The 17365-nt window shown below is 41.6% G+C and overlaps 1 protein-coding gene and 1 pseudogene across 1 annotated transcript; one reads left to right on the top strand and one right to left on the bottom strand.

Annotated features, from left to right (window-relative positions):
- The window catches only part of LOC119912628, a 337535-nt pseudogene that overhangs the window by 94376 nt on the left and 225794 nt on the right, over positions 1–17365 (top strand).
- Positions 1304–10275, bottom strand: LOC119912635 (zinc finger protein 664-like). The gene is made up of 2 exons (XM_038731917.1): positions 9995–10275; positions 1304–2615 (listed from the first exon to the last, which is right to left on the bottom strand). Exons 1-2 carry the CDS (start codon positions 10142–10144, stop codon positions 1422–1424), a joined length of 1344 nt encoding a protein of 447 aa, XP_038587845.1. The 5' UTR covers positions 10145–10275; the 3' UTR covers positions 1304–1421.

A 17365-nucleotide genomic window follows, 5' to 3' on the forward strand; every position in this document is an offset into this window, starting at 1 on the left:
AAGTGGCTTGCTTCCCTTCTTGACACAAGGCCATCCTCCAAAAGTCTTCCCCTTAATGTGCGTGCAGATGCACTCACACCTGCCTGCTGCCATTCCTGAGCAAGTTCTGCACTGGTGGTGCCCCGATCCTGCAGCTGAATCAAGTCCTGGTGCTTGCTGACTCTGAAGACTTCACAACAATTGAACCTCTCTTCTTGAATGTCTTGATGATCTGACGGTTGATTTTGGTGCAAATTTACTAGCAGCAATATCTTTGTCTGTGAAGCCCTTTTTGTCCAAAGCAATGATGACAGCACATGTTTCTTTGCAGGTAACCATGGTTAACAGAGGAAGAACATCGATTTTAAGCACCACCCTCCTTTTAAAGCTTCCAGTCCAGCCACATGATAACAGTTGATGGATTCAGGAAGGAAACAGCTAGCTCGGCTCTGTGAAAAATGTCACACTAATGCATTTGTGTCTTCTAAGGGTTCTCCTGTCTGTATAAGATTTGCCACACTGGCCAGAGCTGTACAGTTTCTCTCCAACACTAGGGATGGGGATCGGTAATTTTTATTGATATTGATACCCTTGTTGAGACTGCTTAACTATCCGATTCTTTATCGATACCACTCTCGATACTTTACTATTATTTAGTAAATTTAGTGATTATTTGGTAAGACCAGACCCAACAGGCATGAGGTAAACCTGCACGGTATGAGGAAAGAATATTCAATGCGCGATAACGTTATATATTGAGATGGCATATCACTTGCAATAAATAAACATATATTGAAGTGTACATATTAACTGCTTGGTTGTTTTAATATTTTAAATACAGCTAAATGTTGTTTCCAGAGCAGAAACATTGTTTACAACAACAGCAAAGTCACCATATAGTCAATATCTGACATCACAAGTAGTAGGTGACGTTTAGAAAGAATAACATCAGTCTGGATCAGTCCCTCCTCCTCTCTCGCTGGCGGCAGTTAACGTTACCAGGTAGAAGGAGGAGCGGCTGGTTTGTCTCAGCCAGCAGTTGAGTTTTTAAGACTACAGACCTGTCTGTGCTCCAGACAGACAGCTTTCTATTTAGCTTGATTTTGATGAGCTAGCGGTAGCTTCTATAAAACATACAGGATGAGAGACTGAGAACAGAGATGATTAAACTAACCCTTTCTACATGTTTAACGTTACCCTAGAGACAGGTATATTGATAAAGTATTGTCTTTTTACTTGCGAAGTTTTATTGCACATACTTAACATGTTAGTAGTTTGGAGCTAACTCGTAACCATTGCGTTTCAAATTAAATCAGATATGATGCTCGAGACATAATATTACATCATAGGACCTAGAAGTCTCGATAACTGTATCGATAAGCTCGAACCTTCTTGATTTTTGGGTTTTGAAAAATTTTGAAACAGGGTCTCGATCCCCATCTCTAGTGAACACGTTGGTGGATTTTTAGGTGACCTGATGTAGTGAAAGTTTTTCCACATTGTTCACACCAGTACGGTTTCTCTCCAGTGTGAACACGTTGATGGATTTTTAGGTGACCTGATGTAGAGAAAGTTTTTCCACACTGTTCACACCAGTGAGGTTTCTCTCCAGTGTGAACACGTTGATGGATTTTAAGGGCACCTGATGTTGTAAAAGTTTTACCACACTGTTCACACCAGTATGATTTCTCTCCAGTGTGAACACGTTGGTGGATTTTTAGGGTACCTAATATAGTGAAAGTTTTTCCACACTGTTCACACCAGTATGATTTCTCTCCAGTGTGAACACGTTGGTGGATTTTTAGGGTACCTAATGTAGTGAAAGTTTTTCCACACTGTTCACACCAGTATGATTTCTCTCCAGTGTGAACACGTTGGTGGATTTTCAGGTGATCTGATGTAATGAAAGTTTTCCCACACTGGTCACACCAGTACGGTTTCACTCCAGTGTGAACACGTTGGTGGATTTTCAGGTGATCTGATGTAGTGAAAGTTTTCCCACACTGGTCACACCAGTACGGTTTCACTCCCGTGTGAACACGCTGGTGGATTTTCAGGTTACCTGATTGAGAGAAGGTTTTCCCACACTGGTCACAGCCGTACGGTTTCTCTCCAGTGTGAACACGTTGGTGGATTTTTAGGGTACCTAATGTAGTGAAAGTTTTTCCACACTGTTCACACCAGTATGATTTCTCTCCAGTGTGAACACGTTGGTGGATTTTTAGGGTACCTAATGTAGTGAAAGTTTTTCCACACTGATCACACCAGTATGATTTCTCTCCAGTGTGAACACGTTGGTGGATTTTCAGGTGATCTGATGTAATGAAAGCTTTGCCACACTGGTCACAGCTGTACGGTTTCTCTCCAGTGTGAACACGTTGGTGGATTTTAAGGTGATCTGATGTAGTGAAAGTTTTCCCACACTGGTCACACCAGTACGGTTTCACTCCCATGTGAACACGCTGGTGGATTTTCAGGTTACCTGATTGAGAGAAGGTTTTCCCACACTGGTCACAGCCGTACGGTTTCTCTCCAGTGTGAACTCTCTGATGAATCCTTAAATTTACAGATGTTGTAAAGGATTTGTCACAGTGCTGACAGTGGTGACGTTTGAGTCCATCTCTTCTTCTCCTACTCTATATCAACAGAGAGAAACAGTAAGTGAGATGTCATGGTGGAGCAAGCCATCTAAAACAATAAATTACATTTAAAGCATATCTGTGGAACACAAATCCGCCGCTACACTCCCGTGATACATTCAGTAACAGTCCCAGCTCGTTATTGGTCCATCCCAGCTAAAACCCTGGTGTGGACAAAGATCGTATTCTTTTTGATTTTCTGTTTATAAACTAAAACGGAGTAGTGTGGATGGGTCCTAAGTCTGCCAAGCTAATGCGTACAGAATGGAAGATAACAGTGTTAAAAAGGGGTGATGGCGCATAGATAAGATGCTAGCCTTTGGTGTGGGAGACCTGGGTTTGATTCCCACTGTGAGACATCCACCATTGTGTCCCTGAGCAAGACACTTAACCCCTAGTTGCTCCAGAGGCGTGCGAACTCTGACATGTATAGCAATTGTAAGTCACTTTGGTCAGCTAAATGAATAAATACAAATGTAAAACTGCAGTAACCAAACTGCTACATGCATAACTCAAATCTAGTGTTATCTCAGTTATTTTTGTTATTAGTGACCGATTGAGGAGAAAGATGTCCTGATCCGATGGCAAACTGCTGACAAAGCCACCTTTAATGGGCGGCGGAATGTGGTCTGGATTTGAGTAAGTTTACTTTATATTTTTAATTAAGATTAAGAATCAAGATTGCTCGCTAGGTAGATATTTAAAGTATTATGGTAACGTTACATATCAGGAGTTCTTTTTGCTTTCATGAGAATACTTAATTTTATCAAAAGTAGTCAAGTTAGTTACATTGTCCATTAAAAGTGAGCTGCTGCATCCTTGAGGTTTATGAGACCTCTCTCCAATGCCATTGCTTTTCTGATGAAAGCCACAGAAACCATGAGAGCAACAGATGCAGATGCTTTTTTATGTGTGTTGTAGGGGGCTGAAGGCACCTAGAACAGGTGTCAGCACAAAAGGGAGGAGAGGCCACCACGGCATCCTGGAAGTGGAACCAAATAACGGACGAGGCATTGGGCCGGAGTTCCCGCATTACACCTCCAGTGGTCATTGACTCGGCCGACCAGGATGTGGTGGTGGTCTCTCCTCACCCCAGGGAACTCCAGTCTGATGCAGAAACCAGTGAGTTGCGTATGATGACAGATCATACCATCAGGTCTTACCATTCCTGTAAAATTCATGCACAATGCCTATTTAAGGCATATCCAAAGTAAATTGAATGTAGTTGTTGCACCATTTGGGTTAATGCAGGGTTCTGGGCTTCTCTGGAAGATGAGACCCTCTCCGGGAACCATCACCTTATTGTGGTGGAGAGGTTTGCATGCCCCAGTGAGCGTGGAGGCTGTGTTGTATGGGGCCTAGTGCTCCTGGTAGGGTCTCCCAAGGCAAAGTAGTTCCAGACCGAGAATTGTTAATAAAGACGCCTGATGGAACAACGAGGAAGAGGAGGTGAGACCGTGCCTGGAGGAAACCTGGGGCCCCAGTCTGGAGCCAGGCCCAGAGGGTTCGTCGGCGAGCGCCTGGTGGCCGGGTTTGCCACGGAGCCCGGCCGGCCACAGCCCAAAAAAGGTGGCAACATGGCACTCCCTTCTCCATCCTTTGGACCCACCATCTATCGGAAGATCCGCAGGGGTCTGTTGGCTGCCACATGGGTGGCAGTGAAGGTCAGGGGCCTCGACGGACCAGACCCTGGTGCAGAGGCTAGCTCTGGGGACGTGGAACGTCACCTCTCTGTTGGGGAAGGAGCCGGAACTTGTGCTGGAGATTGAGCGCTACCAATTACATCAGGTGGGGCTGACCTCCACGCACAGGCTGACCTCCACGCACAGTTGATGGGTGTGGCAGGAGTTCGGAGAAGAGATGGAGAAGAACTTTCGGTCGGCACCAAAGTGCTTCTGGAGAACTGGTACTCAAACAACTCCACAGTGGCAAAGCCCCAGGAATTGATACTCTTGAAATGGAAATCTCCTACACCTCCATCGTACATTCACTGGATTAGGGATGTCCTTTACTTTGCCAAACTAGAAAAAATTAGGCATTTGATAAAGGGCTCCCAGGCAAAATTTTCAAAGACGTGGGACCCCTTTTTTGAATATGTTGGGAAGCTGGCCTTCCCAGACAATTCTGAGTAGACTTTTCCCACGTTTCTGCAAATGACTGGGCAGTAGTCCTTGGACCGTCACTCACAGCTTGTAGTTAATGTTTGTTTGTTTTCAATATTATTAATTATTATTATTATTATGTTGTTTGTTGTTGTTTATTTTTGTTGATTCTTTGTGTTCTTATATATTTTGTATCTGAAGGGGAATTATGTTTGTTCTTTTTTATGTTCAAAATTCAGTTAATAGAAAATGCGGTTTTCGTCCCTGTCGTGGAACAACTGACCAGCTCTTTACTCTCACAAGGATCCTGGAGTAGGCTTGGGAGTATGCCTATGTGCTTTGTTGATCTGGAGAAGGCGTATGACCGGGTCCCCTGGGACATACTGTGGGAGGTGCTTCGAGAGTATGGGGTGAGGGGGGGGCCCTTCTCAGTGCTATCCAATCCCTATACATCCAAAGCGAGAGCTGTGTCCGAGTACTCAGCATTAAGTCGGACTACTTTCTCACCAATCCTGTTTGTGATATTCATGGACAGGATATTGAGGCGTAGTCGTGGCGAGGAGGGGCTGCGGTTCTGCGACCGGGTCATGACCGAAAGAACGAGATCGCGGGTACAAGCGGCTGAAATGGGTTTCCTCAAGCGGGTGGCTGGTGTCTCTCTTAGAGATAGGCTGAGAAGCTCGGCCATCCGCGAGGAGCTCAGAGTAGAGCCGCTGCTCCTTTGTGTTGAGAGTAGCCAGTTGAGGTGATTTGGGCATCTGGTAAAGATGCCTCCTGGACTGGAAGAACCAGGACTAGGTGGAGAGATATCTCCACACTGGCCTGGGAAAACCTCGGGATCCCCTAGTCAGAGCTGGTTAATGTGGCTCGGGAAAGAGAAGTCTGGGGGTCCCCTGCTGGCAAGCGGCTGCTGCTGGCATCGCTCTGTATTAGCCGGTAGCTTGACGCAGTGGTTTTTTGCTGGTAAATCATGACCATCCTACCTAAAGCTGGATATCATTATTTGTAGAATGTTATTGGCTACACGAAATGCCAGTCATCGGCACAATTCGTTGCAATTGGCTCGGTCTACACACGAAACAATAGGGCCTTCCTTACAGCGCGGGCTCTTGTTGGCTATTATAAGCTGTGAAAGGGACATGTGAACTCTTACTGGGTCTAATTTGATGTCATTCAAAAGGTCAGAGTTCAGCGGCTAATTTGAATACAAGATATCGCAGTTGTTTACATTAAAATCAGAGTTATTACGGTTATAATGACATACAAGCTACGTCTGCTGGCAAATACGAAACGATGCCGCAGCAGTCCCTGTGGATTTATTGATGGATGTCAAATTGTCTGGACGGTTGACAAGGTAGACCATTTTTTTTGGAATAGTCAATCGGTGGATTACTATGAGGCTTCATAGGGAGGTCGGGTAAATTTTGATTGTACTGGCTGGTCTGACAGAGGCGCTAATTGTACCCTCTGTGGTGATTGCATCTTGACTCCCGCTACTAAACTTTACACGTGATAAAATCAATGCGCAACTAACGTTAATATTTTCACTCGCACACTGTGCAGCATGGTAGTGCTTAGTTAGCATCCTCTCATCATTCTTCAAAAGACAGCTACCTGACAAGCGGCAGTAGGTAACAGTGAAAGCAGTGGAGCAGATGAAAAGATGAGCACTATGATTCAGTCTGCCAGTAAATGTACAGTGCAGGTCACAGTGTGTCTGTTTATTAAAGTCTGTCTGTTTTCCAAATACTGGAAAAGTGAAGGCAGTTAGCGCTAGCCAACATCTGCTCTTCAAGCTGAGCAGGACAGTTTTTGGCTGCTAGTTCAAATTAGTTTGTTGCGATTCATCCACATATCGAGTACACAATGAACCAAATGCCGTTTTCTCAAGGCCCATGGAGCTCCATACAAGATCACTATAATCAACTTACAAGACACAAACATTTAACTACACAAGACGAGATAAAAAAAACTGAATACAACAATGATGTGTATTTTATACTATTTGATAATTTTTACATTAGTATTATTCTGTTTAAAATAAATAAACTGTTCATAGTAGTTTCAGTTTTGTAAAGGCCAGTCCCATATGGACGCATGTCCCAAATAAAGGCAGGGTCACTTCAGGGATTTTAGCAAATAAAAGCCCGGGCTATTATTCAAAGTTTTACGGCATGTGCATACACGTGTACACAGTACGATGGAGCACAGTTCAAAGGATGCTGGAATATAAGTAATATAAGTATATTGTGCAGGAGTTATGTATTGAAGTAGGTGGATTTGGTATAGTATATGACAATATGTACAGTATCAAAAGCATTGAAATAGAGAATGGTGAATAAATAAGTGGTAACCAGTCTTCTTGTTTAAAGTGTCATCAGTCACTAGCTTGCAAGACAAGAGGCTTCACTACTTCACCAATGAGCGGACACTAAGTGCAGGTAGCACTCATGGGAGTAGTAGTGTCACATGGCAATTCGTTTGTTATTTCAGATGCGTTTTGATGAACACACCAAAGTGGCTAGTGGGAGTGACTGTTATCCACCATGGCAGCCAGATTTGAGTTGGCACTTGGCTTATATCTTTTACAACTGAAAAGGTGCATATGGAATAGTTATGGCTCAATAGTGCGAGCACAAATAACACTGCCAGTTTGAATGTTTATTAAGTGTGTGAGACACCATTATCTATTCCTTTCACATTCAGTTCTATTTTGATATAAAACATCCACAAACATGATCACACTTGGTGTATCAGCGGACTTTATGCTTTTCATAGACTACTTCATTCAAATCTGTCAACCTCAGCCCTCACAGCCAACAACCAACCAAACGCAAAATTTTCACAATTCAGAAAAGCCCGAATTCCAAATAAACCCAAACCAGCTTCACAACTTGAAACAACTTTGTCAAGCAAAAAAGCATTCGACATATTTAGGACTAAACGTTTCAAACACAGGAAAGTTAAGCTTGGCTGTTAAAAACTAAAGACAAAACAAGAACCCACAAAGGAGTTCGCTCTGCCTCCTGGTCCTGAGGTCAAGACTCAGATCATCACACTATGCCAAATTTTCAGTCGACATTGGAGCTAAATTTTAATGTAGGATCTAGTGTTACTTTCGTCAGACGAAACTAAACGAAATATATTCGTCAACGACCTGTTTTCCCCCTGACAAAAACGAGACATTGACAATGTCCTTAAACGCTGACTGTGACTATATTAACATGCAATATTGTTGACGAAAAATGACGAGACTAAAATAATAAATAAATACGTTACTAAAAATTTCTCTTTTTGTCAGTATAATGAGACAAAATATTACAGGCCATATTTTCTCCCTCTAAATTTTCACCTGAACAGAGTTCATTCAGCTGTATTTTTTTCTTCCTGTGCGTTGAATGCTGGCCAACCAGGGCGACGCCTGGTGCGTTTATTTTCGGTACAGAAAGGGAAAAAATGCAAACATTAAATTGCAGCTGGTTTATTATGAACGGTGAACATCCAAATTGGTTTACATTTTTTAAAACAAACTTTCAAATTACACATAAATAAATTACATAAAATAAAAGAATAATAAAATAATGCTTGAAACAAAATAATCTCAAAACAATCCCAGGTTAATGGCCGGCTTAGATAAAAAAAAAATTCAGTTTATGTGCAGAAAGGTATTTGCACTGTACTCGTGTTTGTTATTTTCTCTTGCCGGGTTCAATCCCCGGCTCCCCCTGGTTGCGTGTCGAAGTGTCCTTGGGCAAGATACTGAACCCCGAATTGCCCCTGGCGGCTGTTCCGCCAGTGTATTTGTGAGTGTGAATGTTAGTTTCCGTTTGAGCACTTAGGCTCAGTGAATGAATGTGTATGACTGGTGAATGCAGATGTAGTGTAAAAGCGCTTTTACATCTATACGCACTTGGGGCCCAAGCCAGGGAAAGAACTTTCTTTTTTTATTGTTTACATTTCAGATATTGACACCATATATAACAAATATAAATCACGCTGATTTAAAAAAAAAAATTATAATTATATCAGTGGTCAGTCCCCAGTGTGGAAAGACAACCCGTCCTTAACGTTAGTCATCAAATAACCATAGACTGTATATGCAAATAACCGAGTGCTGAATCGAGCTGACTTTGGGAATATTTGTCGAGGTTCAAACTGAGTGAGAGAAGTGGATGTAGAGAGACCGAGACTCTTCGTGAGTCAGCCCTAATTAGTGCTGGGCAACAATAAAAGTTTATAAAATCGCTTTTATCGATTATAATCGCTTAAGTACAGTATTACTTTGTTACTGTCCACCACTGAGCTTAGCTTCGGCTACCTGAAACTAAGGAAAGGATTAGAGATGTTTTTCTATATTTTGGCTCTGGACAGAACACTATCATCCATCATGATGGTGAAAATGGCCTTGATCCACAGTGGGAGCCCCAACCCCTGCTGTCATCAAGGCATTAAAATGTGTAGCCAGCAACTACAACACAAAACACCATTCATAGACTGAAATGTGTAGCCTGCTCTCTCTCTCTCTCTCACAGCTTGGCATACATGCGTAGGGAAGGTTCTGCCATCCTACTGTAGGGTTATGTGTACAATATACAGTACGTTGAAATATTTGAGTCTCTCCTCCTCTAACACTCATTATCTCACTGCAAACTTTTGATAAAACTTGAACCCTGTCTAACACTAATACAGGTCACTGCATCAGTTAGAGTCTCTGGTGAGAAAAAGGCACCGTGGAGGAAAGTCCCACAGAACAAACTTCAGAAGAGGATGTGTTGAAAAGCTGAGCAGCAGTGGAGGAAAACTAAACTCCAGACTGACTCTGATCTCTACAAAGAGTCTCCACAGATACTATTTAGAGCTGAAACCTGCACGACGATCATTCAGAGAACAATAATGCAGGCAGACTGTTTGTCACTGAGAGAAACTCACCAACACACGAGCAAATATAATGACTCTGCTTCATTTTCACCATCATTGTTTGTTCTGCGCGCTCCCGACACAACACGGGCCGCACCGCGCATGCGCCGCGCGGGAAAATGGCAACAGTTACACAACAAAGAAAAGAGAAACGCTCGTGAGTTTTTCTTTCAGCTTCCTCTCTTCAAGATGAAAACAGGAACCACGGAGACACTTTGGAAATCAAACCACGTCAACACAAACCCTGGAGCGGGTTTTCAGGCTCTGATCTCTAACAACAGAATGAACGGATGATACACGGACCCTCGAGACTCTTCCTCGTGTCTTTAGTCTCGTGATGAAGTCGTGAACACTGACCTGAACATCGGCGCTATCAGAGCACGAGGCTGCTGTTTGGCTCCTGCGGTCCGGGTTCTGGTTCTCCATCGTCCTGCAGGTCTCCGCTGTGGTGATGCGTCCTTCAGTATCGTGGTTTCGGTGACGTTCGAAGCCTCGCGAACCCGCCATACCACGTGACTGATTCAGGAAATGGTTGGCGGGTTTGGCGTGTGATTCTAAAGCAGCGTGGATGATTTAGTATGGAAGAAGGCATTTCTTCTACCTAATCACTACTTAATCACCCAAAAAAATCAAAGAAATTTCACAGACATTCTATCCAGCTAAAAACTATATAAAGCACAGATTCTGGACAGATGTTGAAGTAAACTGTAGTTTCTGTGGTGGATGTCCAGAAACTGTTTGTTTGTATATATATATATATATATATATATATATATATATATATATATATATATATATATATATATATATATGTTTTGGCATTGTTCTATTGTGAAAAATGTCTTAAAATATCTCTGAAAGTTTTGCTTTACTTTGGAATAATGTCTGGTTTGGTTTCCCAGAAAATAACGCACAAAGAAACACTTGTGTATACTTGATCTCCTTATTATTATGACCAAATTTCATATTCACAAATGTAAATTCGCAAACAAGAAACCTTGCTTATTTGCCTTTTCAAAAGAGTTCAAAACATTACATCTCATCAATTCAGGGGTCTCTAAAGCAAAAGGCAATTAAAAAACTATATCAGTTATTTAGAAAAGAAAAAGAAAACCGCCTGAAGCCCAGCACTGTGGAAAAGTTATTTTTAAATAATAATAAATAAAATTTTGGCTCCATTATCTAAAGTCTCAAACCAAGTAGCCTAACACAAGCACATTCACGTCATAACCATTGGATCATAAAGACGGACACCATATTAAAAAGTTCATCATTTATGCATTATGTATTTAGGCATCACAAACATCATTCATTCATTTATTCAATTCAAAACTTCCCACACCAAAGCCACGGTGCCATTATAATCACGCTGCCTGTTTTAAATTTAATGTCCACTTGATGGCACAGTAGAGCAAATGAAGCGCCGTGAAGCTTCGGCCCATGAGTGAACCAATTGGATGGACAGCTTCAATGCTTCACGAAGCTTCATCTCGCCATCACTACCAGCAGGTCTCCGCTGTGATTGGTATACCGCGTTGTCTTGGACTGACTTGATGCTGACCTCGGAGATCTGATCTTAAGGCTGCGGGATCCCCTGGAGCCTCTGCGTTCTCGCGATGCCACGACCTCTCGCCCGCCCCATGTTGCTAAGGCCGTTTTGAAACAATTGTCCAATCCCAATGTCTCTGAATCCTGAACCCTCACAGACTTCACTGACGTCACTTGGTTGGTCGTTGAGGCTGTAAGGGCATAAAATGCTGTAAACTGGAACGGGACAGTACTTTGCCACATTATCATATCACCTTGATGACACTGAAACACGTTGCACACTTTATTTTATGTTTTTGCATGATTTTTAAGTCTTGCTGGCTCAGTGGATGAGAGTTAAATTTCAATCTACATTACAATAATCAATGCACTATTGATGGCATTAAGCAAAAACTATAATAAATTGTTGCAGTGTAAAATGGCGTTTGCTAAAGCTAATAATGGTGACTGCCAGTTACAGCAGTAATAACCTGCAGTCATGTTGACTTGAGCTGAACTAAACATGCCACGACCTGCTGAGAGGGAGTGAGAACACCACTGTAAAGAAAGGGGTGTGCTGGATTTATAACCAGAGAATCACTGAGAAATTTGAACAAACAAACAAGTTACAACAAACCGTCTTTGTCTTTGGAGGATTTATCAACAGAATAACAGAGAAGTATTACAACAGGAAATCATCTGGACCAGCGGTTCTGTCACGTAGGGCAGCATCTAACATCTGAGCCAGAGCAAAGAGATGCATCATCATTTAGACAGTCCAGGTTTCTGTGTTTGATTTGAGGTGGGACAACACAAGGTGCTCAAAAGACTTCATAACCACAGAGGTCAGGGTGACGGGTCTGTGGTCATTTAGTCCTGTCCCCCTTGTCCTTCCAGCAGTTGTTGTCCCCTGATAGAGCCTCTGCCTCCAGTGCTTCCTCCTGTGGCCCTTAAAAAGTACCCAATCTCCTGAGAGAGCAGTAGACAGGTTGGCTCATTGTCTCAGCATTTCCTCATCACAGGCTGTAGTGGTGGGTAGAGAGTGTCTGACTGGACCTCTTCCTGTCTGTGGCCTTCTGACAAATAGGATTTCTAATGAGCTCAGACCACATTTATTCCAAGTTCAACTTCTTGATTAATCGTCCAGCCCTACTTGTGGCCATTGATGTTACTGGAACTGCTTCTTCTCTTAACCAGAGCAGAGTGTGTCAATACAGCCTCGTATCCATCACCATCTTTACTTTACAGTGTTCCTGGATCCCACTTTAAGGGCCTGTAGTCAGTCAGCCGACTGCAGGTGTGAAGCCATCTGCCCAAATCCCTCCATTTCCAATCAGCAGATACAGCCAGTGCCACATGTGAGCAAAAATCCCCTTGAAACAGCTGAGATTGGGCAGGACAAACAGAATAAGCAGCAGCCTTGCTTGTCCAATAAACAGGCTGTAAGCACAGTGGCAGACACACTAGATGGCGCCAGAGCCCACTCAGACATAACTTAGTGCCTCCTGACTGTATTTCACCATTTGAAATGGAAACTGCAGTCTCGTAACTTTTAACCTCTCTGGATGTTCGGTCAGAACAATGCAAAAATAAATAATAAGATCGCATCCCATCAAGTTAATGGGACAGTTCTCTGCTTCACTGTGTGTTATTGCAAGCATTATTTTGTCATAGTCAGTTAAAGGTTGAGACTCACTCACTGATGTGTAGTGATGGTGTAACCCTCCCTCCGTGTCTCTGCTGGGACGTCCTCACGGGCAGCATGTTGTCTCTGGGTCATTCTGCTTCCTCCGTCCTCCAGCCGGTGACCCAGAGATCCACCGAGCTCCTCCATCATCCAGGATGTTCCCCCCACTTTCACAGGTGGAGCAGAGAGGAGCCCCGGCTGGATCCTATGAGGACGTCTGTTAGAAACAGAAACAGCATGAACACAACCATGAAGGAAGAGCTTCATCTGAGACCTGATGAATATTTATTAGATAGATTTCAGACAGATTATTGGACAGAAGCTGCAGGAAGCTTTCAGCTGGCAGGAGACACAATAAGACTTTAAAACATAGAAACAGAGACTAGATCCAGATCCACACAGGTCCCAGTAAAGACACTAGTCATAGTCCAGTGAAGCCAACAGGGTGTTAGTGACTGAACATGTCGGAGTAACAGAGGTGGATCAGTTTCACACTTTGTCTTATTTTATACAAAAAGAAAGAAATCAGACGTGATGTGACAGATTACTGTTTCTGTTCAGTTAGTTACTAAAACTACAGAGGAAACCAGTCGCGGCTCAATAAGACCTGATGTCAGGACCAAGGTTATTATCGAAACTAAAGGCCGCAACTTTAGGTTTGTGAACGTGGTTCCTAACTGTGGAGCACAATGGCCCGATAAAAGCCTGATAAATTTCCCCAGGGGGGATAACACGTATTACTGAAGATGGAAACAGCTGTACTAAACCACTACAGGCCCATATCAAAGCTGCCCCTTCTCTGTAAAGCGGTTAGAAAGAGTTGTCTTTAGACGAGTCATCAACTTTCTTGCAGACAGTCTAATTTTCAGCCACCTGGTGACAGAATCACACAGCAGCAGGAGTTTTTATACATTTTTAGCTGACTTTTAACCAAGCTACTTACAATTGCTGTACATGTCAGAGGTCACACGCCTCTCGAGCAACTAGGGGTTAAGTGTCTTGTTCAGCGGTTCCAAGTCAACATTTGCTGCAGCTGAAATTCCTCATGGTCAACTATTTAATCACCTAATATGTTGTTAACCCTCCATGTAGCAATGTACAAAAACCTCACGCCACAAGTTTATTTCCATCTGCAGCTGGCGCTGGTGATGGCGAATGGATAAGATGCCTGCCATTGGTGTGAGACACCCGGGTTCAATCAATTATATTCATTCATTACACTCTCAGTCTAGTTTGACACTTGAAATATATCAGTCTGTGTGGAATGAATGTAAACATTATACAAGTTTCACTTTTTGAATGGAATTCATGAAATAAATCAACTTTTTGATGATATTCTAATTATATGACCAGCACCTGTATGTCAGAGGCGTGGACTCCAGTCACACTTGAGTTAGAAAAATTATGACTTTAGACTTGACATAATCAAACAAGACTTGCAACTCGACTTTGAATTTAACGCTTTTGACTTGAGCAATTAATTCAATTTTCAATTACAACTTTGGCTTAAAATGATAATTGCGTTGGGTGCCGGGTTTCACGGGATTTTAACTGCTATAACTTCACATTCAATTAATGATGGTCAGTGAGTAATCCGGTTAAATGATTGCCTCTGCCTTTTGTCTGTACAGGTTAACCCTTCATTTAATACAGTTCCTTCATTTTTAATTCATGTTTAAAAAAAGTATGACGTGCTTTGAAATTTGGTGAAGGGCGCATTATGACTTGAAACTCAAAGTTTAAGTCTTGGGATTTGACGGTTTTGACTCGGCCTGTCTTGATTGGTCTGGACTTGGGACTCGACCTTTGAGACTTGGATGCTAAGACTTGAGACTTACTTGTGACTTGTAAAATGACGACTTGGTTCCACCTCTGGTATATATTTTATGACTTTTGTACATATAGTATAAAACAAACGATCTTATGTTAATACCATGATTTATTAATGCTGTAAATTTACACTGAATATTGAATTTGGATAATAAACCCCTCCAACCTGCAGCTTTCCAGCACTTTCCAACACAAACTTCCTCAGTTGTCATCACGTTTGATGCAGTTGTGACTTTTAAGGGAACTGCTCATAGTATAAGCTTTCCCACACTCTTCACACTTGTATGGTTTCTCTCCAGTGTGCACACGTTCATGCCTCTTTAACTGATTAATTGTAATGAAAGTTTTCCCACAATGTTCACACCAATGTGGCTTCTCTTCAATGTGAACACGTTGGTGGTTCTTTAGCCAATCAGATCTACTGAATGTTTTCCCACACTGTTCACACCAGTAGGGTTTGTCTCCAGTGTGAATACGTCGATGGATTTCTAACTTGTCAGCCCGACTGAATGTTTTCCCACACTGTTCACAGCTGTACGGTTTCTCGCCGGTGTGAGCGCGACAGTGTGTTTTCAGTTCATATGATGTACTAAAAGCACTCTCACATTGGTCACAGCTGTACGGTTTCTCCCCAGTGTGAATCCGTGTGTGGATTTTTAGGTTATTTGATGCACTGAAAACTTTCCCACAGTGGTCACAGCTGTACGGTTTCTCTCCAGTGTGAACTCTCTGATGAATCTTCAAATATCCAGATGTTGTGAAGGATTTGTCACAGAATGGGCAGCTGTGACATCCGAGTCCCTCTGCTCCTCTTCGTTTCTATAACAGACGTGACAGTGAGATGTTATCGTGGAGCGAGAAATCCAAAACCACAAATGACATTTAGCGCTTCTCTGTGTAGGAAATCAAATACTTACCCGCGGCCTACGTGCTTTGAGTGTGAGACTGAGGTAGAGTTCAATTTTGAATTAACTGCGATTAGTATTTAAAGATTTCTCCCAGTAAATTATTTTGACAGAAGCAAAACATTGTAGTAAAGTTTTTCTAAGCATAGAAAGGGTAGAAAAGATGCAATGATATTTGAATGGCTTCTGTAGCTAAATGGATGCAGAAGTTGAATAACTTCAAATTGAGTAGAGTTAAAAATACAACACTTTAATATGATTTTTTGAAAACTCAGTTACTAAAGGATTTACAATGAAAATATTATGAAAAGAGAATGAAAGCAATAAAACTAAAACACAAAGAGAGTTATTGTTATAAATGAACTAAAACAGATTTCCCAGAAACTTCCTGAGCTGACTGGTGGCTGTGTGTGTGATGTGACAATACGCTTACCTTACTACACGTGTCTTTCTGATGTGCATTTTTCAATATGAACACTGCATATCATAAAAAAAAAACCAGATCAATAAACAAAACATTCTATACAAATATGTATTAAACCAGATGTTATAAAAATTTAACAGAATTTAACAATACAAACATTTCATAACCATTTCTTGATAAAAATCTCATCACAAACATTTATTTTAGTGCAGTACACATTCAGGGCTTTGTTCTAAACAAACATTTGACTTCACACTAGATTTAATCTAATTTCATTAACTGCAAGTATGTTTTTTTCTCATTTATTGGGTGTGTCAGAGGTGTTGCGCAATCAGCAGCCACATTGAAAAGACGGTGAAGTCCAGTGCGCTCGCGTACACTGGAAAAACAAGTCTTCATAGAGTTCATTTTAAATTACAAAAAAAGTGAGTACATATACAGGAGGAGAGAACCCGTGTTTATATGGTATATTTATAAAAAATGCTGACAACCTTTTTTGTTTTAATTAAAAAAAGGCAGTCGGACAGAAAATATAGGCATCATGTCACTGACCCAATTATCACGATATTTAGTTTAGTTTTAAGGCTAAGAAACCAGATGGTTAACTGGAGGTTAAACTTTTCTTTATGGTCAGAACAAACACTTGATGCCAAACTTGATGGGATCACTTAACAAATCTAAGTTAGAACGTTCAGAACAATTATTATTAAAATCTATTTAACAAATTAAATATGTTAGTAGAAAAAGTAAGTGGTAATGATTCAAACGAATAAGATAAAACATATATTGAATATTTATTTAACATGTGTTATATTGTTATTAAGGTAAATAATATTGCAATAATTATTGTTGTTGTTTTATTGTTCAAAGTTGTAACAGAAACTGTGACTGATAATCATTCTTGTTTTCTGTTGTTTTTTTTTACTGCATTCTCTGGACATTAAAAACTTCACTTGCTGACTTTTTCCCCTCTTAGGTCAGTCTCTCTTCATCCGGTCATGAAGGTTGCAACCCCCGGTGCTCGCCTTGAGATTTTCCTCACATCGTGCAGGCCTGCCTCACGCCCTCGTTAGCTTAACTTCTCAATTGATAATTTGGTTGTTTGATTGGACGGCAGTACGTGCAAAGGCTCAGACTCAGATCGTTAAGCAGTCTCAATAATGAACGACCTCCATCGCTAATCAGGACTAAAACGATATTAAATACCATGTTGACCGCTTTTTGCTAAAACAAGTCAGTGAACGTTTATTGTTGTTCAACATTTGCCCTTTTATGCAACATGATTTTAGCAAAGCTCTGGAAATTAAGAGGGTTTTGTTCTTTTCCTTCTTGGATGATAACCAGTCTCACAGCCT

The sequence above is a fragment of the Micropterus salmoides genome, unplaced genomic scaffold (genome assembly GCF_014851395.1).
Source record: "Micropterus salmoides isolate LMB-PRFRI ecotype aquatic unplaced genomic scaffold, ASM1485139v1 Ms_hic_scaffold_2, whole genome shotgun sequence".
NCBI classification, from domain to species: Eukaryota; Metazoa; Chordata; class Actinopteri; order Centrarchiformes; family Centrarchidae; genus Micropterus; species Micropterus salmoides.